Source organism: Pleurodeles waltl, chromosome 9 (assembly GCF_031143425.1).
Source record: "Pleurodeles waltl isolate 20211129_DDA chromosome 9, aPleWal1.hap1.20221129, whole genome shotgun sequence".
Classification (NCBI taxonomy): Eukaryota; Metazoa; Chordata; class Amphibia; order Caudata; family Salamandridae; genus Pleurodeles; species Pleurodeles waltl.
Window position 1 is genome coordinate 19121262 of NC_090448.1, and position 27406 is coordinate 19148667.

The following is a 27406-nucleotide window of genomic DNA, read 5'->3' on the forward strand; positions in this document are numbered from 1 at the left end:
GTGTTAGCATCTCCACCCAGTGCAGGCTTTGTTACTGGCCTCAGAGTGACAAAGGCACTCTCCCTATGGGGCCAGCAACATGTCTCTGGTGTGGCAGGCTGCTGGAACTAGTCAGCCTACACAGACAGTCGGTTAAGTTTCAGGGGGCACCTCTAAGGTGCCCTCTGGGGTGTATTTTGCAATAAAATGTACACTGGCATCAGTGTGCATTTATTGTGCTGAGAAGTTTGATACCAAACTTCCCAGTTTTCAGTGTAGCCATTATGGTGCTGTGGAGTTCGTGTTTGACAGACTCCCAGACCATATACTCTTATGGCTACCCTGCACTTACAATGTCTAAGGTTTTGTTTAGACACTGTAGGGGTACCATGCTCATGCACTGGTACCCTCACCTATGGTATAGTGCACCCTGCCTTAGGGCTGTAAGGCCTGCTAGAGGGGTGTCTTACCTATACTGCATAGGCAGTGAGAGGCTGGCATGGCACCCTGAGGGGAGTGCCATGTCGACTTACTCGTTTTGTCCTCACTAGCACACACAAGCTGGCAAGCAGTGTGTCTGTGCTGAGTGAGAGGTCTCCAGGGTGGCATAAGACATGCTGCAGCCCTTAGAGACCTTCCTTGGCATCAGGGCCCTTGGTACTAGAAGTACCAGTTACAAGGGACTTATCTGGATGCCAGGGTCTGCCAATTGTGGATACAAAAGTACAGGTTAGGGAAAGAACACTGGTGCTGGGGCCTGGTTAGCAGGCCTCAGCACACTTTCAATTGTAAACATAGCATCAGCAAAGGCAAAAAGTCAGGGGGCAACCATGCCAAGGAGGCATTTCCTTACACAACCCCCCCCCCAAACGAAAGAGGATGAGACTAACCTTTCCCAAGAGAGTCTTCATTTTGTAAGTGGAAGAACCTGGAAAGGCCATCTGCATTGGCATGGGCAGTCCCAGGTCTGTGTTCCACTATAAAGTCCATTCCCTGTAGGGAGATGGACCACCTCAACAGTTTAGGATTTTCACCTTTCATTTGCATCAGCCATTTGAGAGGTCTGTGGTCAGTTTGAACTAGGAAGTGAGTCCCAAAGAGGTATGGTCTCAGCTTCTTCAGGGACCAAACCACAGCAAAGGCCTCCCTCTCAATGGCACTCCAACGCTGCTCCCTGGGGAGTAACCTCCTGCTAATGAAAGCAACAGGCTGGTCAAGGCCATCATCATTTGTTTGGGACAAAACTGCCCCTATCCCATGTTCAGAGGCATCTGTCTGCACAATGAACTGCTTAGAATAATCTGGAGCTTTTAGAACTGGTGCTGAGCACATTGCTTGTTTCAGGGTGTCAAAGGCCTGTTGGCATTCCACAGTCCAGTTCACTTTCTTGGGCATTTTCTTGGAGGTGAGTTCAGTGAGGGCTGTCACAATGGATCCATATCCCTTCACAAACCTCCTGTAGTACCCAGTCAAGCCAAGGAATGCCCTGACTTGAGTCTGGGTTTTTGGAGCTACCCAGTCCAGAATAGTCTGGATCTTGGGTTGGAGTGGCTGAACTTGGCCTCCACCTACAAGGTGGCCCAAGTAAACCACAGTTCCCTGCCCTATCTGGCATTTGGATGCCTTGATAGAGAGGCCTGCAGATTGCAGAGCCTTCAAAACCTTCTTCAGGTGGACCAGGTGATCCTGCCAGGTGGAGCTAAAGACAACAATATCATCAAGATAAGCTGTGCTAAAGGACTCCAAGCCAGCAAGGACTTGATTCACCAACCTTTGGAAGGTGGCAGGGGCATTCTTTAAACCAAAGGACATAACAGTAAACTGATAATGCCCATCAGGTGTGGAGAATGCTGTTTTCTCTTTTGCTCCAGGTGCCATTTTTATTTGCCAGTACCCTGCTGTCAAGTCAAAGGTACTTAAGAATTTGGCAGCACCTAATTTATCTATGAGCTCATCAGCTCTAGGAATTGGATGAGCATCTGTCTTGGTGACAGAATTGAGCCCTCTGTAGTCCACACAAAACCTCATCTCTTTCTTTCCATCTTTGGTGTGAGGTTTGGGGACTAAGACCACTGGGCTAGCCCAGGGGCTGTCAGAGCGCTCAATTACTCCCAATTCCAGCATCTTGTGGACTTCCACCTTAATGCTTTCCTTAACATGGTCAGACTGTCTAAAGATTTTGTTCTTGACAGGCATGCTGTCTCCTGTGTCCACATCATGGGTACACAGGTGTGTCTGACCAGGGGTTAAGGAGAAGAGTTCAGGAAACTGTTGTAGGACTCTCCTACAATCAGCTTGCTGTTGGCCAGAGAGGGTGTCTGAGTAGATCACTCCATCTACTGTGCCATCTTTTGGGTCTGATGACAGAAGATCAGGGAGAAGTTCACTCTCTGCCTCCTGATCCTCATCTGTTACCATCAACAGATTCACATCAGCCCTGTCATGGAAGAGCTTAAGGCGGTTCACATGGATCACCCTCTTGGGGCTCCTGCTTGTGCCCAGGTCCACCAGGTAGGTGACCTGACTCTTCCTTTCTAGCACTGGGTAAGGGCCACTCCATTTGTCCTGGAGTGCCCTGGGAGCCACAGGCTCCAGAACCCAGACTTTCTGCCCTGGTTGGAACTCAACCAGTGCAGCCTTTTGGTCATACCAAAACTTCTGGAGCTGTTGGCTGGCCTCAAGGTTTTTGGTTGCCTTTTCCATGTACTCTGCCATTCTAGAGCGAAGGCCAATTACATAGTCCACTATGTCTTGTTTAGGCTCATGAAGAGGTCTCTCCCAGCCTTCTTTAACAAGAGCAAGTGGTCCCCTTACAGGGTGACCAAACAGAAGTTGAAAGGGTGAGAATCCTACTCCCTTCTGTGGCACCTCTCTGTAAGCAAAAAGCAGACATGGCAAGAGGACATCCCATCTCCTTTTTAGTTTTTCTGGGAGCCCCATGATCATGCCTTTTAATGTCTTGTTGAACCTCTCAACTAAGCCATTAGTTTGTGGATGGTATGGTGTAGTGAATTTGTAAGTCACTCCACACTCATTCCACATGTGTTTTAGGTATGCTGACATGAAGTTGGTACCTCTGTCAGACACCACCTCCTTAGGGAAACCCACTCTGGTAAAGATACCAATGAGGGCCTTGGCTACTGCAGGGGCAGTAGTCGACCTAAGGGGAATAGCTTCAGGATACCTAGTAGCATGATCCACTACTACTAGGATGTACATGTTTCCTGAGGCTGTGGGAGGTTCCAGTGGACCAACTATGTCCACACCCACTCTTTCAAAGGGGACCCCCACCACTGGAAGTGGAATGAGGGGGGCCTTTGGGTGCCCACCTGTCTTACCACTGGATTGACAGGTGGGGCAGGAGAGGCAAAACTCCTTAACCTTCTGGGACATATTGGGCCAGTAGAAGTGGTTGACTAACCTCTCCCACGTCTTGGTTTGTCCCAAATGCCCAGCAAGGGGAATATCATGGGCTAAGGTCAGAATAAACTCTCTGAACGACTGAGGCACTACCACTCTCCTAGTGGCACCAGGTTTGGGGTCTCTGGCCTCAGTGTACAGGAGTCCATCTTCCCAATAGACCCTATGTGTTCCATTTTTCTTGCCCTTGGACTCTTCAGCAGCTTGCTGCCTAAGGCCTTCAAGAGAGGGACAGGTTTCTTGTCCCTTACACAGCTCCTCCCCTGAGGGTCCCCCTGGGCCTAAGAGCTCAACCTGATAAGGTTCAAGCTCCAAAGGCTCAGTTCCCTCAGAGGGCAGAACTTCTTCCTGAGAAGAGAGGTTCTCTTTTTCTGACTGTGTTGCAGTTGGTTTCCCAACTGACTTTCCTTTTCTCTTGGTAGGCTGGGCCATTTTTCCAGACTCCAGCTCTACTTTTTCACCCTGTGCCTTGCATTGTGCTCTTGTTTTTACACACACCAGTTCAGGGATACCCAGCATGGCTGCATGGGTTTTTAGTTCTACCTCAGCCCATGCTGAGGACTCCAGGTCATTTCCAAGCAGACAGTCTACTGGGATGTTTGAGGAGACCACCACCTGTTTCAGGCCATTGACCCCTCCCCATTCTAAAGTTACCATTGCCATGGGATGTGCTTTAGTCTGATTGTCAGCATTGGTGACTATAAGTTTTTCCAGTCAGGTATTGGCCAGGGGAAACCAGTTTCTCTGTCACCATGGTGACACTGGCACCTGTATCCCTCAGGCCCTCTACACTTGTCCCATTAATAAAGAGCTGCTGCCTGTATTTTTGCATGTTAGGCGGCCAGGCAGCTAGTGTGGCTAAATCCACCCCACCCTCAGAGACTAGAGTAGCTTCAGTGTGGACCCTGATTTGCTCTGGGCACACTGTTGATCCCACTTGGAGACTAGCCATTCCAGTGTTACCTGGATTGGAGTTTGGAGTGGAACTTTTCTTGGGACAGGCCTTGTCTCCAGTTTGGTGTCCAGACTGACTACAGTTTCGACACCAGGCCTTTTTGGGATCAAAGTTTTTACCCTTGTACCCAGGATTGTTTTGTGAAGAGGCTCTGGGCCCACCCTCCTGTGCAGGTTTTTGGGGGCCTGTAGAAGACTCTTTACTATTTTTATTTTTGGCTGTCTCACCACCTTTCCCCTGGGGAGGTTTTGTGACCCCTTTCTTTTGGTCACCCCCTGTGGAAGTTTTGGACACCCTTGTCTTGACCCAATGGTCCGCCTTCTTTCCCAATTCTTGGGGAGAAATTGGTCCTAGGTCTACCAGATGCTGATGCAGTTTATCATTGAAACAATTACTTAACAGGTGTTCTTTCACAAATAAATTGTACAGCCCATCATAATTACTTACACCACTGCATTGAATCCAACCATCTAGTGTTTTTACTGAGTAGTCTACAAAGTCAACCCAGGTCTGGCTCGAGGATTTTTGAGCCCCCCTGAATCTAATCCTATACTCCTCAGTGGGGAATCCAAAGCCCTCAATCAGGGTACCCTTCATGAGGTCATAAGATTCTGCATCTTTTCCAGAGAGTGTGAGGAGTCTATCCCTACACTTTCCTGTGAACATTTCCCAAAGGAGAGCACCCCAGTGAGATCTGTTCACTTTTCTGGTTACACAAGCCCTCTCAAAAGCTGTGAACCATTTGGTGATGTCATCACCATCTTCATATTTAGTTACAATCCCTTTAGGGATTTTCAACATGTCAGGAGAATCTCTGACCCTATTTATGTTGCTGCCACCATTGATGGGTCCTAGGCCCATCTCTTGTCTTTCCCTCTCTATGGCTAGGATCTCTCTTTCCAAAGCCAATCTTTTGGCCATCCTGGCTAACTGGATGTCCTCTTCACTGGGGTTATCCTCAGTGATTTCAGAGTTGTTGGTCCCTCCTGTGAGGGACCCAGCATCTCTGACTATTATTTGTGGAGTCAGGGCTTGAGAAGCCCTGCTCTCCCTAAGTAGGACTGGAGGGGGGACTTTCCCTCCAAGTCACTATCTTCATCCTCTGAGTTGCCATCCTCAGAGGGGTTGGCCTTTTCAAACTCTGCCAAAAGCTCCTGGAGCTGTACTTTGGTAGGTTTGGGGCCCATTGCTATTTTCTTTAGTTTACAGAGTGACCTTAGCTCTCTCATTTGTAGATGGAGGTAAGGTGTGGTGTCGAGTTCCACCACATTCACATCTGTGCTAGACATTATGCTTCTAAAAGTTGGAATACTTTTTAAGAAACTAAAACTGGTTCTAGAATCTAATTCAAACTTTTACCAAACTTTTAAACTCTAAAAGAAATGCTAACAGGGACTAACACAAGGCCCTAGCAGGACTTTTAAGAATTTAGAAAACTTTTCAAATTGCAAAAATCAATTTCTAATGACAATTTTGGAATTTGTCGTGTGATCAGGTATTGGCTGAGTAGTCCAGCAAATGCAAAGTCTTGTACCCCACCGCTGATCCACCAATGTAGGAAGTTGGCTCTGTATGTGCTATTTCAAAGTAAGGAATAGCATGCACAGAGTCCAAGGGTTCCCCTTAGAGGTAAAATAGTGGTAAAAAGAGATAATACTAATGCTCTATTTTGTGGTAGTGTGGTCGAGCAGTAGGCTTATCCAAGGAGTAGTGTTAAGCATTTGTTGTACATACACATAGACAATAAATGAGGTACACACACTCAGAGACAAATCCAGCCAATAGGTTTTGTTATAGAAAAATATATTTTCTTAGTTTATTTTAAGAACCACAGGTTCAAATTTAACATGTAATATCTTGTTTGAAAGGTATTGCAGGTAAGTACATTAGGAACTTTGAATCATTTCAATTGCATGTATACTTTTCAAGTTATTCACAAATAGCTACTTTAAAAGTGGACACTTAGTGCAATTTTCACAGTTCCTGGGGGAGGTAAGTTTTTGTTAGTTTTACCAGGTAAGTAAGACACTTACAGGGTTCAGTTCTTGGTCCAAGGTAGCCCACCGTTGGGGGTTCAGAGCAACCCCAAAGTTACCACACCAGCAGCTCAGGGCCGGTCAGGTGCAGAGTTCAAAGTGGTGCCCAAAACGCATAGGCTAGAATGGAGAGAAGGGGGTGCCCCGGTTCCGGTCTGCTTGCAGGTAAGTACCCGCGTCTTCGGAGGGCAGACCAGGGGGGTTTTGTAGGGCACCGGGGGGGGACACAAGCCCACACAGAAATTTCACCCTCAGCAGCGCTGGGGCGGCCGGGTGCAGTGTAGAAACAAGCGTCGGGTTTTCAATGTTAGTCTATGAGAGATCAACGGATCTCTTCAGCGCTGCAGGCAGGCAAGGGGGGGCTTCCTCGAGGAAACCTCCACTTGGGCAAGGGAGAGGGACTCCTGGGGGTCACTTCTCCAGTGAAAGTCCGGTCCTTCAGGTCCTGGGGGCTGCGGGTGCAGGGTCTTTTCCAGGCGTCGGGACTTAGGTTTCAGAGAGTCGCGGTCAGGGGAAGCCTCGGGATACCCTCTGCAGGCGGCGCTGTGGGGGCTCAGGGGGGACAGGTTTTGGTACTCACAGTCGTAGAGTAGTCCGGGGGTCCTCCCTGAGGTGTTGGTTCTCCACCAGCCGAGTCGGGGTCGCCGGGTGCAGTGTTGCAAGTCTCACGCTTCTTGCGGGGAGTTGCAGGGTTCTTTAAAGCTGCTTCTGGAAACAAAGTTGCAGTCTTTTTGGAGCAGGTCCGCTGTCCTCGGGAGTTTCTTGTCTTTTTCGAAGCAGGGCAGTCCTCAGAGGATTCAGAGGTCGCTGGTCCCTTGGAAGGCGTCGCTGGAGCAGAGTTCTTTGGAAGGCAGGAGACAGGCCGGTGAGTTTCTGGAGCCAAGGCAGTTGTTGTCTTCTGGTCTTCCTCTGCAGGGGTTTTCAGCTAGGCAGTCCTTCTTCTTGTAGTTGCAGGAATCTAATTTTCTAGGGTTCAGGGTAGCCCTTAAATACTAAATTTAAGGGCGTGTTTAGGTCTGGGGGGTTAGTAGCCAATGGCTACTAGCCCTGAGGGTGGGTACACCCTCTTTGTGCCTCCTCCCAAGGGGAGGGGGTCACAATCCTAACCCTATTGGGGGAATCCTCCATCTGCAAGATGGAGGATTTCTAAAAGTTAGAGTCACCTCAGCTCAGGACACCTTAGGGGCTGTCCTGACTGGCCAGTGACTCCTCCTTGTTGCTTTCTTTGTTCCCTCCAGCCTTGCCGCCAAAAGTGGGGGCCGTGGCCGGAGGGGGCGGGCAACTCCACTAAGCTGGAGTGCCCTGCTGGGCTGTGACAAGGGGTGAGCCTTTGAGGCTCACCGCCAGGTGTCACAGCTCCTGCCTGGGGGAGGTGTTAGCATCTCCACCCAGTGCAGGCTTTGTTACTGGCCTCAGAGTGACAAAGGCACTCTCCCCATGGGGCCAGCAACATGTCTCTGGTGTGGCAGGCTGCTGGAACTAGTCAGCCTACACAGACAGTCGGTTAAGTTTCAGGGGGCACCTCTAAGGTGCCCTCTGGGGTGTATTTTGCAATAAAATGTACACTGGCATCAGTGTGCATTTATTGTGCTGAGAAGTTTGATACCAAACTTCCCAGTTTTCAGTGTAGCCATTATGGTGCTGTGGAGTTCGTGTTTGACAGACTCCCAGACCATATACTCTTATGGCTACCCTGCACTTACAATGTCTAAGGTTTTGTTTAGACACTGTAGGGGTACCATGCTCATGCACTGGTACCCTCACCTATGGTATAGTGCACCCTGCCTTAGGGCTGTAAGGCCTGCTAGAGGGGTGTCTTACCTATACTGCATAGGCAGTGAGAGGCTGGCATGGCACCCTGAGGGGAGTGCCATGTCGACTTACTCGTTTTGTCCTCACTAGCACACACAAGCTGGCAAGCAGTGTGTATGTGCTGAGTGAGAGGTCTCCAGGGTGGCATAAGACATGCTGCAGCCCTTAGAGACCTTCCTTGGCATCAGGGCCCTTGGTACTAGAAGTACCAGTTACAAGGGACTTATCTGGATGCCAGGGTCTGCCAATTGTGGATACAAAAGTACAGGTTAGGGAAAGAACACTGGTGCTGGGGCCTGGTTAGCAGGCCTCAGCACACTTTCAATTGTAAACATAGCATCAGCAAAGGCAAAAAGTCAGGGGGCAACCATGCCAAGGAGGCATTTCCTTACAGATGCTGTTTAAATGCTTTACACTTTCCTTTGTGAAAGTCTTGCTGCTCAGAGTCGTAGCTATCCAGGGCTGAGCTGCAGGTTTGACAACCAACAACCTACTGGTCCTAAAGGGATGAGGTTGCACAACCAGACCTTATAATATATCCCATTTCCTCACAGTGAGTCATACGCTACATGGTCTTAAAATGCCATTCCATCAGTTGTCAACCTAAGGCCCGAACCTGTGATGTTTTGTCCAGAACTGGTAAACAAATTGCCTAAAATATATATTGCATGATAAACATGTGCTTTCAGATGCTTTGAAAGTCCTTTTCTATAAAGAAAGGCAGTGTACAATTAAAATAAAAACAAAGTTTGGTTACAGTCTGGTTCGCTTTGACAGAATATGGAGATGTGATACAAGGTATTTTTAAATTCTTGAAATCGAACCCACCTTTTCCAAGATATTCATGATTTTTGCACTCGTGGGGACCTTCTTCAATTTTATGTGTTATTTGTATTTTGTTATTAAAATAGTATGTGCCTGTTTACAAATGCTGCTAAAACCTCAAATTTTCTTTTTAGTCCTGGCAATTCCGCCGAGTCTGAAAGCCATTGCTAGTGCACGTAGTTCATTGAAGATGATCTGATATCTACTTTGAAGTGCTTGATAAATGCCGACAACTGCAGTGGTCCTCATGTATGGGTGCTAAGAGTATAAACACCCCTGGCTGACCTCGCAAAAAAAATCTCTTTTGAAGTGGTAATGCCTTGTAGTGGTCTTCCAACTATTCCATTCAGACCCATGCTGCCTGTTGCATGTTTCGACTAAAGGGCTTTGATCATATCAGATTAGCACTGAGGGCCCAGCATTGGGTCCCCATAAAAACACAAACATTGGCAGAGTCAATAGGTTGCTCCTGTGCGAGAGCTGTTGAGTTTGTTGATAATCTTTTAACCATGTTGTACAGCAGCATGTCTGAAACGTAGGAAAAAAGGCTCCTTGAGGTGGCCAGTGAGGAAAGCAGGTGGGATGGGGCAAGCAACAATTTGGGAGGCGGGTGATAGAACAGCGCAAGCCACGGGCTGGGAGGGAACAAGCAACCTTGTGGATCTGGAAGTGAGGGGGCTGGAGAGGGGGGACTTGAGACTGCATCCCAACATATGCTCTATTAAGAAGTGCTGCAAATAAAGAACAAATAGCTCCAAAAAGGCAGCAGTGGAAGCATGCTGGGCAAGAAATCAGTATGTGGGCCATGCTTCTGGATACTTTACGGTTTAACTGCCCAAAGTATATGCAGACGTGTCCTAATCACAATGTTATTTTATTAATATTATTGGAGTCCTTTTATTGTGTCTACATAAGTAGTATGTTTTCCCAGGAGAGTGGAAACTGACTATTCCTACTGCAAGCATGTAGACATGGTGGCCACAAATCTCCATGTCTTCCCTCTCCTACTCTTAGAAGGTACCCAAAGCTCAAACCTTACTAAGCACACAGTACTGCCTTTCCCGCTGTAAGAGAAACCTTCCATTTGTACTGAACTGAAATACCTCCTTAGACGAGATAGTTACATCCGGAAATGCAGTGGGACACAAACCATGCGTACATAAAATAGCATAGTACTGAGTGAAATTCACCACAGTACAGTTTTCAGTCAGTAGGGAAAGTATCCCTATTTCTACTTTAATAATAGTATTATTTTGTGAGAACTCGAGTCAGTCTGCGGTCCTAATTTACAACACAGGTGTTTTTCACAAATCGACGGCTAGACCTAGAACAACTTTGTTTTTTAAAAGACTAGAAATCCAGCTACCTACTTTGCAGCAGACTCTAGCCACTGAAATTCCCAAGTTCTTGCTCTAGCCATATTTAATTTTAAGTCTACATTAGGCCAGACCTTTTGATTTTACCAAACTTTTATGTATAATGTATTTATTAGGGACTTTCACTCTGCTCTCTTAATCCATTACTCAGTTATTGCGCCATTCACATCTTTCTTCCGCCTACTACAGCATACAGTGTGAGGCAGTGAGTCCACCTCATTGTAAACTTCATTGTCGGTACATCAGTCTGCCCTTTTAAAAGAAGCACAACCAAACACAAAATAGTTTTCAAGTGCCAGACACATGTTTTCCTTGTACCTTAACCTTCAGAGTTGCACAGCAACTTTTACAGCTAGGCCCAGCACAAGTCCACATCTCATTCAGCATAGATCCTGCTTAGGCCCTGTTTCTAAGTAGCATTATAACTAGGTGTGCAGCCGCCTCATGGCCCAGGGCCTTGTCTAGGTCCAGGTACTGCACCCTTCCTGCACAAACTGGAAGTGCCACAAGGCATCCACGCAAAGCCAGCACAGTGGTGCCTTGCGGAATGTACAGGTGTGCAGTAGATTTGCAAATCCTGGGAGAACATTTTTTTTTTTTTTTTTTTTACAGTGGGGGCCGGAGCACAGTATTTGTTCCTCTTGAGATTTTTCGTGTTTGCCAAATATGAAATTGCAGCCCAATTATCAAGCTCTAAAACATTTTTTAGCCTCATTTGCCCTTCCTTTTCTGCTGAGCAAGTTTTCACAAGGTAAAAGAATGATTAAAAAGATGTACCCGATAAGTCTCACCTCTTCCATGTTTTTGGAAAATCTGTGCCAGTGGCTTTCATTGTAGGGTCAATAGATATTTGGCTCGCTTAGAGGCAGCTGTTGTCAAAAGAACTATTGTGCTACAATGACAATACTCAGTGGGCCCTAGGCCAGCCCATTTTTATCTTCTCTTGGCTCACTTGTCACTCTCATTTGCTCCCTATTCAGTAGTGTTCCTTCCTCTTGTGCTTGTCCTTTCTCTGCAATATAGCTTCTTTATCGTCCTTGTGATTGGATGTCCTGTTTGCTTCCATATCTCGCATCAAGGAACTACCTTTTTCTTTGAGCACTCAATGGGAGTGTATTTGCTTCCTTGCTCTCCATGTTCTGCTTTCCCCCTCATATCCCTGCTCTCTTATTGTTCCTCCCCAGTCCTCCCAGTTTGTCCGTAAAAGCACAATAACAAGTATATTATGCAGGGTTTGTCCAAAGAGCAGACTTTATCGAATTGATTTGCTTTCATCTTTTGCCATCCACATGTGTTTGAAAGCCTAGGCTTGGGCACACAAAGGTAGTATTTATGGCGCCAACGGAGGGACAGGCTGTTGCACTTGATTACATTTGTGATAGAAGTTGTACTTAAAGTAACTGGAAAGATGCCTTTATGCAGACCTATACATGTGCCGCCCAGGTTTCTACACTGCACCAAATGGCTGGAATTCTATAGAAAGTAGATGAGAAACATTTTCTTCTAAATTCTGATACTTCCTCAGACAGTTCTACTGCTCTTAAGAACCTGCTCTACTGGTGTTCTTAAGCTGGATCATTTGCAAAAGGTTTTTGAGATGTTCGTTTACGGAGTGCTTTTTGAAAAACAAGAATTGACATTTTAAATGCACCGATCATCTTCAAGAGGTTGACATTTTTTAACACAGTATTCACTTTTGAGGTACCTTAAAATGTATGTTTTTTTTCCTCCAGTATTTTGAAATGTTTTACTTTTTTTTTAACAATGTTTTACAAATGAGCATTGGCTAAGCCAGTAGTGTAGCACCCACAATACAAGCATTTGCAGTACAATAGGTCTCACATATTTCAAACAAGTTGTCATCTTTTGCCAACATCGCCCATGAGCAGAAACAAAAGAAATCATGAGAAGAAGCTGAGAAAAGATGTCTTGGCAAAATAAAATATAGCTTTAAAAAATAAAACTTTGCAACTTTGTGCCTGCCGGGCACGTTTTTGCCAGTCACAAGCCTTCTGTTTGAGGGGTACTCCAAGTTAAAAACAACAAATAGTACCTCAGTCATGTCGGGAGCAGGGCGCGGGCACTAATTAAGTTGAAATCAATCAGTGCTTGATCCCTGCTCAACACAGAGAAACGGAAATTATGCCAGGCATGTCTCGACGAATTACGAAGATGTAAAGAAAAGAGTGCCACGCAAACCAACAAATGGCGAACATCAGGCTGGCTCCAAGCCCTTTACCGTACACAACAGAGTCTCGCATACAAGACGCATGCACTAGCACATGCACTCGCAGGCTTGACCCTAAAAAGGGAAAGATTCATTAATGTTGCCAATCCTTGTCTCCTTTTTAGGTTGAATCCTATTTGTATCCTTTTTAGGTTGAATCCTACCAGACAGTGCATCTGTCTGGGTTGCTAAAGACTACTTGGCGACATTCTGAAAGCTTTCCTGGGAATGCATTCAGTCAATTGGTTACCATTTGCTTTGTGTTTTGTAACTTGCAATTGTTTGCTTTCTATTTGCTTGCTTTATTTTGTTTTAAGCCGTCCAGCTTGAGTTAGTTCCTCTCATTGAGCATAGCCTATTTCTTCCACGAGTGCCCACTTCCTGAAAACAGCCTTTTAAATTTTGTTCTTATCTTGTCACTTTTGTTGTGCATTCAAAGTCAGAGGTCAAATGCCAGGCTTTGTCTTCTGAAGGAGGCTGGTTTTTACTTTTCTTTCTCTGACTTCAAAGGGAAAGGATTTATGTGACAATGGTGCTGTGAAAGGATAGGTTTTTTTCTAGCTCACAACAACATTTAATTGCCTGTTAATTAACTGTGCAGATATTTCAGAATATATGAGATATAGGAAAGCACAAATGTAGCACTTTCATTGTAATTCTGAAGTGTGGTGGAAACCAACATTTTAATACGATCAAATCAAATCAGGAAGTCATGCCATTTCCACACATTGTCATTTGTGCACTATAGTTTTATCAGTAAAACTATATGTCTGTGAGAATTTAATTGTCACTGCACATGTAATTGTCACTCCAGTTGAAAATGTGGCAGTGCATTGCCACACCATGCTTACCCCACACTACTCCATTTTACTCTACGACCCCCACTACATGCCCTTACACTATTCCACTGTACATCACCCCCCTCCACCTTGACATGCCCCTCTTCTCTGGCCCTCCTCTCTGTTCCCTCCATCAGACTTCACTGCACTCTACACCTCTCCACACTGCTCCACTCCGTGCTAGTGCACACTGCTCCACTCCGTGCTAGTGCACACTGCTCCACTCTATGCTAGTCCACACTGCTCCACTCTATGCTAGTCCACTTTTTGACTCTGCGCTACGCAACTGTGAGCCATGCTGAACAGCAGCCACGCTGGCGTACAATATTGCTAAAACCCATTGACAAACCCAATAGCTCTTGCAGAGGCAAGAGCTATTGGCTTTACTAATGCTTGTTCAGCCAGCATAGGTTTTAACACTTTTGGAGCAACCTAAGAAGCTCGAGAGGGCAGCAAGGGACCATATAACACTCTTTATGTTCTGATTGCTTTTTATTGGTTTGCAAGAACAGAACAAACAAAACAAGAATGTACCAATCTAATCAGTGTCACGGTGATTGCCCTTATACCCGAAATCAAGGCTCCCATATGCTGATGAAGTTGAATGGCCAAGCAGCAACATTTGTACGCATCGCATTATTCCCACACTTGTGGTAACTGGTCATAAGAGTGGACTGACCATTTGTCTTATATCTTTTTACGTTTCTCTGGGCATCTGCAGGCTTTGTATATTGAGGCTTCGGCCAGGGCACACGGATCCATGACACGGCAGCGTGGGGCCGTGGGTGAGCGCCATAACTTTGCCATTGCCACAAGGCATCCCCTGTTGTATAGTGTTTTGTCCCCTGTTGGGCAGTTCGGACCGTGGTGGGGGCCCAGCAGGACTGTGCGTGGCCATGTAACAATCTTGTTTAATTATATTTCTACATACCTTGTTTATCTTTGTGAAATTAGCATGAAAAATGTATTTTCAGGCAGGAACATGTTTATGTAAAATGGTAAGTTACACGCAGGATTACACAGTTCCAATTGTAGGAAAAAAGCAGAGTAGTTAATTATGTTGTTAGGTATTCAGGGTTTGAGAAAAAGGTGGATCTGGTTTCTTGGAAAACATGTTCTGGCTCTAGACCCTGAAAGTGTTGAAACTACTGGCAGCAATGCAGAGTATAGCGGCCCCTGATGGCCTTGATGAATGTTCAACTTCCTCGAATAGACAGCTGGGTAAGTAATGAATGATGATAGAACTTCTCTTTTTTAACCTTCCTCTGCAGTATGTAGCCAATAATGGGCAGATTGCAGTTTCAAAGTTCTGTGCTTTTTTAACGTTAGGAAGTGATCAGTTAGTGTTTAACTCTGAACAGGCCAACATTTTCATTTCCATCAGCTCATAGGTGACTTTGCATATCATCTTAACGTTGACATTTTTCACTATGGCTATAGTTTGATTTCTTTGCTTCGATATTTGATGTTTTTGTTAAATCCAGTTACTTATCTGGTTTAGATATTGAGGTCATAGGCATTACTTTTAAGAAGTGTATGATGGGTTGCATGATGAGAACAAAAGCCAAGGTTTTCCCACCTAATTCCAAGGAGCGGTTGGTCTTGTTTACAGTCCAGTACTTCAATATAATTATGGTTTTAAACCGAATTTCGGACTTTTTAAAGCAAATGTTAAGGTCTTATAACCATAAGAAACAAAAACTTAAATTCATGAGAGACTTGCAGCGATTAATCTTTTGCGATGCTGTGCTTTGTTTCGTCCACTCCCCACTGTGCATTGCCTTTGGCTGAGAGCAGCATAGTTTCACCAAAAGCCACAGCAGGTGACCCTGCTCTCAGAACCCTTGCTTGCCCAGTCCATGCAGAGCATGGGCGATGGCCAGACCCACACCCACCCACTCTCTAACGCATCCAACTCCTAAAGCACTTGGCTCTGGGCATCCGTGGCAGTTGGCTGCGGGCCCTGGCCTTTGGCCAGGCTCTTCTCTCAACCTCCTGCGTAGCCGCCCTCACTCAGCATTGCCTTTGGCTATGCACAGCATAGTCTGCCACCGCCTAATCTCATTCGCATTCAACTCCTACTATACTATGTGCCAAAAATGTAGGCATTTTGCTGTTTGTAGCTCAACGCACCACTGAATGAGCTGTGTACAGCCTATGAGGGTCCACAAATTGCACTCGGAAAATGGCTGTATCTGTTGACAGTCCCCTGGCCGTTCTGTGTCACTGTACCTGCTGTGCACAGCCTTAAGTACTTAGTGGACTCTGAGAATGTGCCATGAAGCCAGACCCTGCACATTCCCAAGTGTCACTGAAGAAGTTATGCACAGCTTTTGGGCCTTCACTGTGGAGGCAGGGCTCCGAGCCATTCCCTAGGTTCAAGGTGCCCACTGTGCATGCTGTTGCTCACCCAGCCACCTTCTACTACTTCTGTCACTTTTCCTTCTAACCTCGTGCTTAGTATACTCTTAATACTCAACCTAACAAAATGTTACTGTTGCTGCCAGCCAATCATAGCATTTATTTGTAGAACGCAACACCCAGCTCACCTAGATATACAAAATTACCTGTCTAACCCTTAAGATCCCACCAAGCAAATTTTTTATAACAGAAAATTTCAAATAGTACTTTACAGATTTACACCAAAGGAAGCAAATGCACTGCCAAGTAAAATGGTAGTTTAATACTAAATTTTGTGTATCTCTGTCCCACTTAGTTCTACTTTCCAACATGAATTAAAATAGAAAACAAAACTGAATAACACCTGCTTTTGTCCACTGTCTGTCCATGCCCATGACAGATCTGCACGAAACTTGCCAAGCAAAACGTTTGGGATTTACACGATTTAAATTAAAAGTTTTGTGCAGGTTGGCCAAATGGCTCAAAAGTTATTAGCAAACCCAAACATTGCTTTTCAATGGAAATTATTCTTCACCATAGCTAAACAATTTCTAGGTTATAAACTACATATGGCAGGAGTATTACTGAGAAGCAGTTATCAACATAACTCCAACGTATTCAGGTTGACTTGAATCAAGTACAACTTTGCAAGGTATTACTGTTTTTATAGACTTTTATTGAAAAGCGTGCTTAAGCTCACTCCACTGATTGAAGGCATTCGCCGCCTGCGTGAAAGGCAACTGTCTCAAGCTCAACTCCGATAAGACTGATGTCCTCACCCTGGGCTCCAACCCATTCACATGGGACGACTCCTGGTGGCCCGCAGCCCTTTGGGGCCCCCACCTCACCCACCAACCACGTATGCAACCTCGGCATCATCCTCAACTCCTCACTCTTTATGGCCCCTCCTCCCCCAAGTCAACGCCATCTCATCATCATGCTTCCACATGCTTCGCCAATTTCAAATGTTCCCCCATCAAGGCAAGAAGAACAGTCACCCAGGCACTCATCAGCAGCAAACTCAAACACTGCAATGCACTCTATGTTGGCATCAGCAAGAAACTCCAAACAAGACTCCAGAGAATCCAGAACACTGCGAAAAATACTCATGCTGGACATCCCTTGCCACAGCCACATCACCACTTACCTGAGGGACCTCCACTGGCTACCGGTCATCAAAAGAATCACCTTCAACTCCTCACACATGCATAGAAGGCCCTACACAACATCGGACCCTCCTACCTCACCCACCGCCTTTCCTTCTACGCTCCGACCAGCTGGCACTCGCCTCCTTCCCTAGGATCTGCAAGAAATCAGCTGGAGGAAGATCCTTCTCCTACCTCGCGGTGCAGACCTGGAACACGCTGATCCAGTTCAGGAAGGACCTCAAGACCTGGCTCTTCGACTGGTCCACATCCTTCCCTCGGCGCCTTGAGACCCGCTGCATGATAAGCAGCACTTTATAAATACCTGATTGACTGACTGATTGATTCTCCATCATGGTATTGATATAAACACTAAATATGTCTTCCCACATTAATTTATTGGAATGTTTTAGAAAAAAGCTATTGTGTTACTTCAGAGCACTTGACAGCAGCGTGGGGAGATGGATGGCAGGGTGTTGACATCCACCCAGAAGTAGGGCTTAGCAGTGTCCTAAATTCTTCAATTACAGCCCGTTATGTGTTGAGCCCAGTTAAAGAAAGCCTGGTTTGCAAAACTTTCCTAAGCCGCTTGTTGTTTGCTTCAGATCTCGGAATCCGCATGAGGATGTTCGCAAGTTTAGATCCCTGTGTGCCAAGTGATCTTCCTCCGTGGTTCATATTCTTGAATGATCTTTGGTTCTTGCTGTGGATGGACAGTGAACTATGGGCTCTTGCTGGCTTGACTTGAGGTGCCAGTTTACGTAGCTATACCAGGCCTTACCCACAGTATGATTTACTGATGGTGATTTACGGAACCTCGAATTTGAACCACAGTCATTGGAGACCCTCTATAGGCAGTTCTTATTGGGTTTCTGCTTGTTAAGGTTAAGACCAATTTTTTCAGCCAGGTTATGAAAAGTTAAGAGTCTGTCAGTAAAGTTTTTTTGTTTAGGCCAGAGTACATGAGAATACAGTAGTCCAAGTGCACAGAGACACGAGCTCTGTTCAAGGAGGAGTGATAGGCCACGGAGAAGCAACAGCTGTAAATGCAAAGTATGAAAGAAGCTGTGAGTTTACGAGTCTCCCAGAAAGAGAAACCAGCAAATGCTTCCAAGGAGAGAGAAATGCATCTTACGTTTAAGGCAGCCAGGTTATCCTACTGACCCTAATACAGTGCAGTGATAGTTAAAATACAGTTCTTTTTCTATCTTGGTGACCATTCGATGGCTGGACACAGTCAATTCATTTAGGGCTAAAAAGCCTTTTTTAGAAAGCAAGTGTTTTCATCATTTTCTACGTTGTTTTACCTATTGTCTTTGTGCTTTTATATGCATCACTTCTGCAAAGAATGCTTGACTGACATATGTACCTGATGCCCCAGAACTGTGGGACTGGGCAGGTGTCCAGCTGAGGAGAAGCCCATGAGCATCTAAGCAGAGTTCTGCCACTTCTAATGCGGCTGCAGGAGCCCAGCCCAATATACAATAGAAAGTCACTCATGCTGGCATCCTTTCTGATGTTAGAGAAAACAACTGACATCCTACAGCTTTTCATTTCGCGCTCCCTGTACCCCAGCAGGATCCTTGGACAGTTCACTTTACAGAATCTTCTAACTGCAGTCACACAAGGAAAAGTAACACCACAATCTCCACTATAAAAATAAGCAGCAGTTTGCAAGAGGATGTGAGCTGACATTGCAGATACTGCCTCTGAGGAAGCATTGAAGAGATTTAAGCTGGACAGTAAGCTCCTCAAGACCTTAAGTATAGTATATGGTTTATAGTAAGCCATGCATTTTCTCCAGTTTTTATGTGGTTGATTAAATTGATAGAATTAGGTGTCACCTTTCTTTGGAGGGTGTATGTGAATTCATGGTTAGTGGCATTAGTAGATGACCTACAGGAGATTGCAGGGGTATGACTTTTAAAGAAAAAGGTGTGATCTTTGAAATGAGGTGTGAGCAATTTGCAGAAATACTAGAAGAAGGAACAAGATAAACATGCAAGTGACTTACAGTATGCTGTGCTCAGAAAGAGGGGGCAAGTAAGGAGAGGTTACTTCAGAAGAAAATGACAGGCAATCAGATTTTTAAGTCAAGGTCATTTTTAATAGGAATTAAGAGGAGTTTTTTATGATTGAGTGGAACAATCTGGGAATGAAAAACCGTAAGGAGAAATAACATATATATATATTTGAGTATGCTTTATTAGGTGCTTTTGTTAAGCTCTAAAATTAGGCAAACAATCCCCCTGACACAGCTGATGAGCTCAAGGTTATTTGTAAAATATGTCCCCAGTTGCTGCACCCTCCAAGAATTCCTGCTAACTCCTGCTTGGCCTGAAAGTTTATTAACTTTGCTGCTTTGTGCATGCCAGGATTTTTCTCTGACGAGCTGTGTTTGGCAGGTTCTACAACAAGAGACTGCCGCGCATAAGAGAATGAAATGTCACACACATATCCCCACTGAAAACGTGGAAGCGTTGCACGTAAGCTGACTGAGAACTTGGCAGCTATGCACCTCAATGGACAGATGTCTCTGTACTCGCAGGGAAGGCAGAATGAATTTGATTAGTACTAACTAGGAGTGATGCATTTGGTGTCTTCCCTGGATCCGTCCAGGAAGCTATTGGCTCTGCATATCTGTTCACCAATCCCTGGGTTGCAGGCTGAGCCCCTCTCTTGGTCCCTCCACCCGCCTAACACACTCCAATCTCTGTATCCTTCTGTCAGTCCCTGTGGTCCAAGTAGCACCCCCCTGATAGTCCCTGGAGCCGACCACGCGCTCTAGGCTCTCTATATCCTTCCACATACACCTGTGGTGCAGGGTGAGTATCACTCGGCGTCCCGGGAGCTGTGAAGCACTTTCCAGACACTGTATCATTCTGCCAATCCCTGCAGTGCATCTTGAGCCCCACACCCCGGTCCCTGGAGCTGTTCAGCACGCTGCAGACTCTGTATCTCTGTGGTTCCGGGTGCACCCCTGTTATGGTCCCTGGAGCTGCCCGTATGCTCTAGACTCTCTGTATTCTTCCACCAGTACCTTTGGTGCAGGCTGAGCTCCAGAGGGCGTCCCTGAAGCTGTTAAGCACGATGCAGACTCTGTATCCCTGTGGTTCCGGGTGCACCCCTGTTATGGTCCCTGGAGCTGAGCTCCAGAGGGCGTCTGTAAGGAAATGCCTCCTTGGCATGGTTACCCCCTTACTTTTTGCCTTTGCTGATGCTATGTTTTGATTTGAAAGTGTGCTGAGGCCTGCTAACCAGGCCCCAGCACCAGTGTTCTTTCCCTAACCTGTACCTTTGTTTACACAATTGGCACACCCTGGCATCCAGGTAAGTCCCTTGTAACTGGTACCCCTGGAACCAAGGGCCCTGATGCCAGGAAAGGTCTCTAAGGGCTGCAGCATGTCTTATGCCACCCTGGAGACCCCTCACTCAGCACAGACATACTGCTTGCCAGCTTGTGTGTGCTAGTGAGGACAAAACGAGTAAGTCGACATGGCACTCCCCTCAGGGTGCCATGCCAACCTCACACTGCCTATGCAGTATAGATAAGTCACCCCTCTAGCAGGCCTTACAGCCCTAAGGCAGGGTGCACTATACCATAGGTGAGGGCCCCAGTGCATGAGCACTGTGCCCCTACAGTGTCTAAGCAAAACCTTAGACATTGTAAGTGCAGGGTAGCCATAAGAGTATATGGTCTGGGAGTCTGTCAAACACGAACTCCACAGCACCATAATGGCTACACTGAAAACTGGGAAGTTTGGTATCAAACTTCTCAGCACAATAAATGCACACTGATGCCAGTGTACATTTTATTGTAAAATACACCCCAGAGGGCACCTTAGAGTTGCCCCCTGAAACCTTAACCAACTACCCGTGTAGGCTGACTGGTTTTAGCAGCCTGCCACACTCGAGACATGTTGCTGGCCACATGGGGAGAGTGCCTTTGTCACTCTGTGGCTAGTAACAAAGCCTGCACTGGGTGGAGATGCTATCACCTCCCCCAGGCAGGAGCTGAAACACCTGGCGGTGAGCCTCAAAGGCTCACCCCCTTTGTTCCAGCATCACAGGGCACTCCAGCTAGTGGAGTTGCCCGCCCCCTCCGGCCGTGGCCCCACTTTTGGCGGCAAGGCCGGAGGAAATAATGAGAATAACAAGGAGGAGTCGCTGGCCAGTCAGGACAGCCCGTAAAGTGTCCTGAGCTGAGGTGACTCTAACTTTTAGAAATCCCCCATCTTGCAGATGGAGGATTCCCCCAATAGGGACAGGAATGTGACCCCCTCCCCTTGGGAGGAGGCACAAAGAGGGTGTACCCACCCTCAGGGCTAGTAGCCATTGGCTACTAACCCCCCAGACCTAAACACGCCCTTAAATTTTGTATTTAAGGGCTCCCCTGAACCTAGGAACTCAGATTCCTGCAACCTAAGAAGAAGAGGACTGCTAAGCTGAAAAACCCTGCAGAGAAGACGGAGACACCAACTGCCTTGGCCCCAGCTCTACCGGCCTGTCTCCCCCCTTCAGAAGAAAACTGCTCCAGCGACGCTTTCCCCAGGACCAGCGACCTCTGAATCCTCAGAGGACTGCCCTGCTCTAAAAGGACCAAGAAACTCCAGAGAACAGCGGCCCTGTTCACCCAAGATTGCAACTTTGTTTCCAAAGGAGCAACTTAAAGGCAACCGCTTTTCCTGCCAGAAGCGTGAGACTTGCAACCCTGCACCCGGCGACCCCGACTCGACTGGTGGGGAAACTATACTTCAGGGAGGACCCTCCGGCGACTCAGAGACTGTGAGTAACCAAAGTTGTCCCCCCTGCCCCCCCACAGCGACGCCTGCAGAGGGAATCCCGAGGCTCCCCCTGACCTCGACTGCCTGACTCTAAGATCCCGACGCCTGGAAAAGACCCTGCACCCGCAGCCCCCAGGACCTGAAGGATCGGAACTCCAGTGTAGGAGTGACCCCCAGGAGGCCCTCTCCCTTGCCCAGGTGGTGGCTACCCCGAGGAGCCCCCCCCCCCTTGCCTGCCTGCATCGCTGAAGAGACACCTTGGTCTCCCATTGATTCCTATTACAAACCCGACGTGTGTTTGCACACTGCACCCGGCCGCCCCCGAGCTGCTGAGGGTGTACTTCTTGTGCTAACTTGTGTCCCCCCTGGTGCCCTACAAAACCCCCCTGGTCTGCCCTCCGAAGACACGGGTACTTACCTGCTGGCAGACTGGAACCGGGGCACCCCCTTCTCCGTTGAAGCCTATGCGTTTTGGGCACCACTTTGAACTCTGCACCTGACCGGCCCTGAGCTGCTGGTGTGGTAACTTTGGGGTTGCTCTGAACCCCCAACGGTGGGCTACCTTGGACCCAAACTTGAACCCCGTAGTGCATACTGTTCCTTACTTTGAAATAGTGCATACAGAGCCAACTTCCTACAGCGTCCCTGAAGCTGTTAAGCACGCTGCCGACTCTGTATCCCTGTGGTTCCGGGTGCACCCCTGTTATGGTCCCTGGAGCTGCCCGTATGCTCTAGACTCTCTATATTCTTCCACCAATACCTGCGACTGTATCTTTCTGCCAATCCCTGTGTTGCAGGCTGAGCCCACCGGCCGTCCCTGGTGCTCTTAAGCACTCTGTAGACTCTATCCTTCCGTCAATCCCTGTGGTGCAGGGTGCACCCCTCTGACAGTCCCTGGAGCTGCCCAGCCTGCTTTAAACTCTCTATATCTTTCCACCAATTCCTGCGGTGTAGGCTCTGCCCCACTGGCCATCCTTGGAGCTTTTAAGAATCATTCAGACTCTGTATCCTTGCGCCAATCCCTGCGATGCAGGCAGAGCCCCACAGGCCGTCCCTGGAGCTTAAGCACGCTCCAGACTCTGTATCCTTCCGCCAATCCCTCTGGTGCAGGTGTAGCCCCGCTGGCCGTCCCTGGAGCTTAAGCACGCTCCAGACTCTGTATCCTTCCGCCAATCCCTGTGGTGCAGGCTGAGCCCCGCTGGCCGTCCCTGGAGCTGTTCAGCACAGCGAATGACAGTTGCATCAGTCTCACAAAATAAACCCAGAGTGAAGACTTACCCTGCTGCATAGAAAATACATCCGGTGTTCAAGTGAGTCTGCTCCTTGTTGTTTTAAATGTTGTGGAACAGTTGGGTGGCACCTCCTCCTTCACAGCGCATGCGCAGGTGCAACCAACATACAGAGTTGTTAGTTTTTCCCTGCTTTGTTTCCATGTGTAGTATGTGCCCCATTAAACAGGTCTTACGGCGCTCCTGAGATGTGCATAATTCAAATCAACAATTCTGTCAAATATCAAACTACAAGTAATATAATAAAAAGTTCCTTTTGTGCTTTGTTAAAAGTGTAATTCGTGCAAGTATATCACAGAACATTTATTTTTAATTTCTCAAATATTTAGTTGTAACTATTGGTTTAGGCCCTAAAATATCCACTGTAAAAAGGTTTGCTTCCAAGCTTATTTAAATGAGAGCAGACCATGCAAACAGTTTGTTTGCTCTGCTTTGATAAATAATTCTGCAGGTCTGCACAGCGTGACAGAAATCCTGGGGGCTTGCATTTAGTGGATTAATCACGCAAATTAATTATTTACTTAGGTTTTAAATAATTTGCCCGTTGTGGGACAGCCTGCACGGCTTGTGTTGCTGCCACATCGAAGCAGTCTACAGTGCTGTCCGTTTTACATGCTGCAGGGAATAGTACTTTTAGTGTTAGCTTGTTCAGCTTTCTTTGTTGCAAGTTGTTGTTTGTTACTATTCCTTTCTTGCACGTAGGTTTGTATTAGTTCAAGGAAAGAAAGGGTAAAGTGCAAAGCTAGTGGAGATTTTTTGCACACTTTGGTGTTTGGTTCTGGGAGCTGCTGTCGCTGAATCTTTCTGTTTCCCTTATTCCCTAGGCTCAGTAAGATTACGAACCGTTTAACTATTCAGAGGAAAAGCCAATTTATGCAGAGGTTGCATAGTTACTGGACACTAAAGAGACAGTCTCGAAATGGGGTGCCCTTGCTGCGACGCCTGCAAACACACCTGCAGTCCCAAAGAAACTGCGATCAGGTAGGTTGTCACTACTGTGGCATTACTGTTCTGTTGCTTGTATGTCAGACCAAATAAAGATGCTGAATATGTTTGGAATGGTCTCACAGACACCTTAATCAATCACAAACTATGTTAATTTGAAACTATTGGCATTATTTTGAGAATAACCCAGAAACGATCCAAGGGGTCTCCTTCGTGTAGAATTGTTTCCCCTTTCTCCATCAATAAGAAATGGACCATCAGAGCAAAGTAGATGCCTATAATGTGCAAATGTCTATACCGCCCTTCTAATCCCATACATGACAGACGGCAATAGATAAAACGATCACTGATGTCACAGTGCTTTATCTAAAATAAGTGACCTCTGCTTCTCCACTTCCACAAATTGGGCAGCTTTTACAAATCAAGACAATCTCAATTTAGAGAAAAGGACATATACAAAAGGTGCACATACTAACTGGCTCTTATCTTTTTATATGATGAGGAGACCAGCTGTTGTACTGTACCTAAATGTAAATGAAGGCAGCACTGAAGTCCTGCTCAGGATGCGAATTAGCGTGTAGCCCTGTGTTCGAAATGGTCCTTTTTGCAGGGCTATCCCCAAACGTTTTACCTTCCTCCTCCTATTTTTTCAGGTCTGTGTTTGCTGGTTTATTTTCTCTGTGCACTTTACCACTGCTGATCAGTGCTAAAGTGCAAGTGCTCCCTAGGTAACTTGTACTTTTGATTGGTTTATTCATGATTGGCGTATTTGATTTACTGGTAAGTCCCTAGTAAAGTGCACCAGAGGTTCCCAGGGCCTCTAAATCAAATGCTTCTAGTGGGCCTACAACACTGGTTGTGCAACCCACATAAGTAGCCCTGTAAACATGGCTCAGACCTGCCACTGCAGTGTCTGTGTGTGCCTTTTAAAACTGCCAATTCGACTTGGCAAGTGTACCCACTTGCCAGGCCTAAACCTTCCTTTATACTACATGTAAGGCACCCCCTAGGTAGCCCCATGGGCAGGGTGCAGTGTATTTAAAAGATACTGCCAAATTCGTTTTTCACTGTTGCAAGGCCAATCTTCCTCATAGGTTAACATGGGGGCTGCCTTTAGGTAACTTTAAAGCACCGATTCCCTTTTAGGGCAGATAGAAATATGGAGTTTAGGGTCTCTGAACTCACAATTTAAATATACATCTTTTAGTGAAGTTAGGTTTTGGATTGTGAGTTTGAAAGGAGGCATTTTCTTGCTTAAACCATTCTGTGACTCTGCCTGTTTGTGGATTCCCCGTCTGGGTCGGTTTGGCAGTTGGCCTGTTTACACCTCTCCTCTAGACAGTGAAACAAAGGGATTTGGATTGTAGCCTGCATATCCTAATGAGCCATCTGTGCTGAGAGGGAGGGGAGGAGTGGTCACTCACACCTGAAAGGGCTGTGCCTGCACTCTCACAATGCAGTCTGGGGCCTGGCCTGGACAAGGAAAGATCTTGCAAACATGTGAGACTTTGCTTTGAAGTTTGCCAACTTCAAAGGCAGAAAGGGGTATAAGTAGTAGCCCCAAAACCCCAGACTTTTAGAATCTTTCTAGAATCAAGAGGAACCTCTGCCCATGAGAAGAGCTGTAGGAGGAGTACTGTCCCTTTTTTGTGTTGCTTTGTTGGACTGGCCTGCAGTTGCTGCTTCTGCCTGAAAAGAGTGCAAAGGGTGAACTTTGCTGCTTAAGAGAGTTCTCCAAGGGCTTGGAGTAGAGCTTGCCTCCTGTTGGAAGTCTCAGGGACACCAAAGACTTCAGTTTCCTCGACCTGCAGCACTGGGAACTGTGTGTTTTGTGCTGTTCTGGAAGAGAAACCACTGTGATGCCGGCAACGGCACTGCTGGCCTGCACCATGGCCTGCCTACGCTGCACTGCCCCACTGCGCATCGTGACCCTGGTTTCACTAACGCAGTCATCGGACGACTTCACCGAGCCGCTGCTCGCACCGCAACCTGTGGGCAACGCACTCCTGCATTGCCTGCTCACACCGTAGCCTGGGCATCCCTGACAACGACGCTCCTTCTGGCGCCGATGCCTGCAGCGCAGCATGTGGACACCGCTTGTGAGGTACACAAAGCACCGTCCTGCACTACAGCCCCGGCCCACTGACGCAAGGACCATCGACTACAATGTCGTCACCAGGCATCCCTGCCTGCACCGTTGCCTGTGGACACCACTCGTGAGGATCACAAAGCACCGTCCTGTCCCGCACCGCCGGCATGGGCCTACCGACGACAGTGCTTCAGCAACGACAACACCGCTGCCTGCACTGTGACCTGGTGACACTGCATGTTGCAACGCCCCACTTCACACCTCAGCCCTGGTCTCACCGACGCTGCTGGATGCCGTCACTGAGCCGCTGCCTGCACCATGACCTGTGGGCACCGTACGTCACATCATCCTGCTTCGCACCGCAGCCCGACACCATCCACGCCAGAACTCCTGACTTAATTAACCCGGAGTTCGATCGGCACCGCGTATGACTTCAAGGGCCCGACAACTCCTGCACCGACTCCTGAACTAACACTGCGACGCCAGTGACGCCGCAATCCGGAGCTCACCGCAAGGAACAACGCCCTGCAATTCCAAAGGTACTGTTTGAGGGTCTTCTGGACACCATAGCTGACCCGGCACATTGCGACCAGCCTGAACTGTTAGTTTTGTTGATCACAATGCCGTGATAGCCCCAGGTGAAGCTATTGACTTCAAGTTATTGTATTTTTGAGTAAATCTTGCAGAATTCATATTTTTATTACTGTCTGTTATGTGCAAATGTTTTACGCATTGCTTCTGAGATAAACCTGACTGCTCGTGCCAAGCTACCAAGGGGGTGAGCAGAGGTTATCTGAGCGGGTATCTCCCTTATCCTGACTAGAGTGAGGGTCAATACTTGGACAGGGTACAAACCAACTGCCAACTAGAGACCCCATTTCTAACATTGGTGGCAGCGGTGGGATAGGACTTGTGTTTGAACTTGACCTGCAGTGATTGGTGTACACTACTACCATATCGCAGACCACTACGTGTCACATACAGATTTTTTTTTTTCTCTTTGACCTATTTTTGATCTTGAGTTCAAGTGAACTCCAACGACATCATGCCTCAGTCAGGAGCTTCGTCTGTTGCATCCCAGAATTTTGTTTTTGAGGAGGATAGGTTGAAAACCTATACCGTGAAGGAACTGAAAGCAGTTTGTAAAAGCCTCAAAGTCCAGGTCAGAAGCCTCACCAAAAAGGAGGAGCTACAAAAGGTGCTGAGGTCCTGGGTAGCAGCCAGAACTGCCAGTGGGCAGTCCGTGGATCCATTGGGGGAGTCTGTGGACCCAAATCCAGGAGAA

At 47.0% G+C, this 27406-nt stretch overlaps 1 protein-coding gene across 2 annotated transcripts in view; it reads left to right on the plus strand.

The window, feature by feature from the left end:
* Positions 1-27406, plus strand: part of BRPF1 (bromodomain and PHD finger containing 1) — a 215638-nt gene that overhangs the window by 27119 nt on the left and 161113 nt on the right. For both annotated transcript variants that reach the window (XM_069206142.1, XM_069206141.1), the window contains exon 4: positions 23912-24068. In XM_069206142.1, the coding sequence (XP_069062243.1) occupies positions 23912-24068 (157 nt within the window). The remainder of the gene's footprint in view (positions 1-23911; positions 24069-27406) is intronic.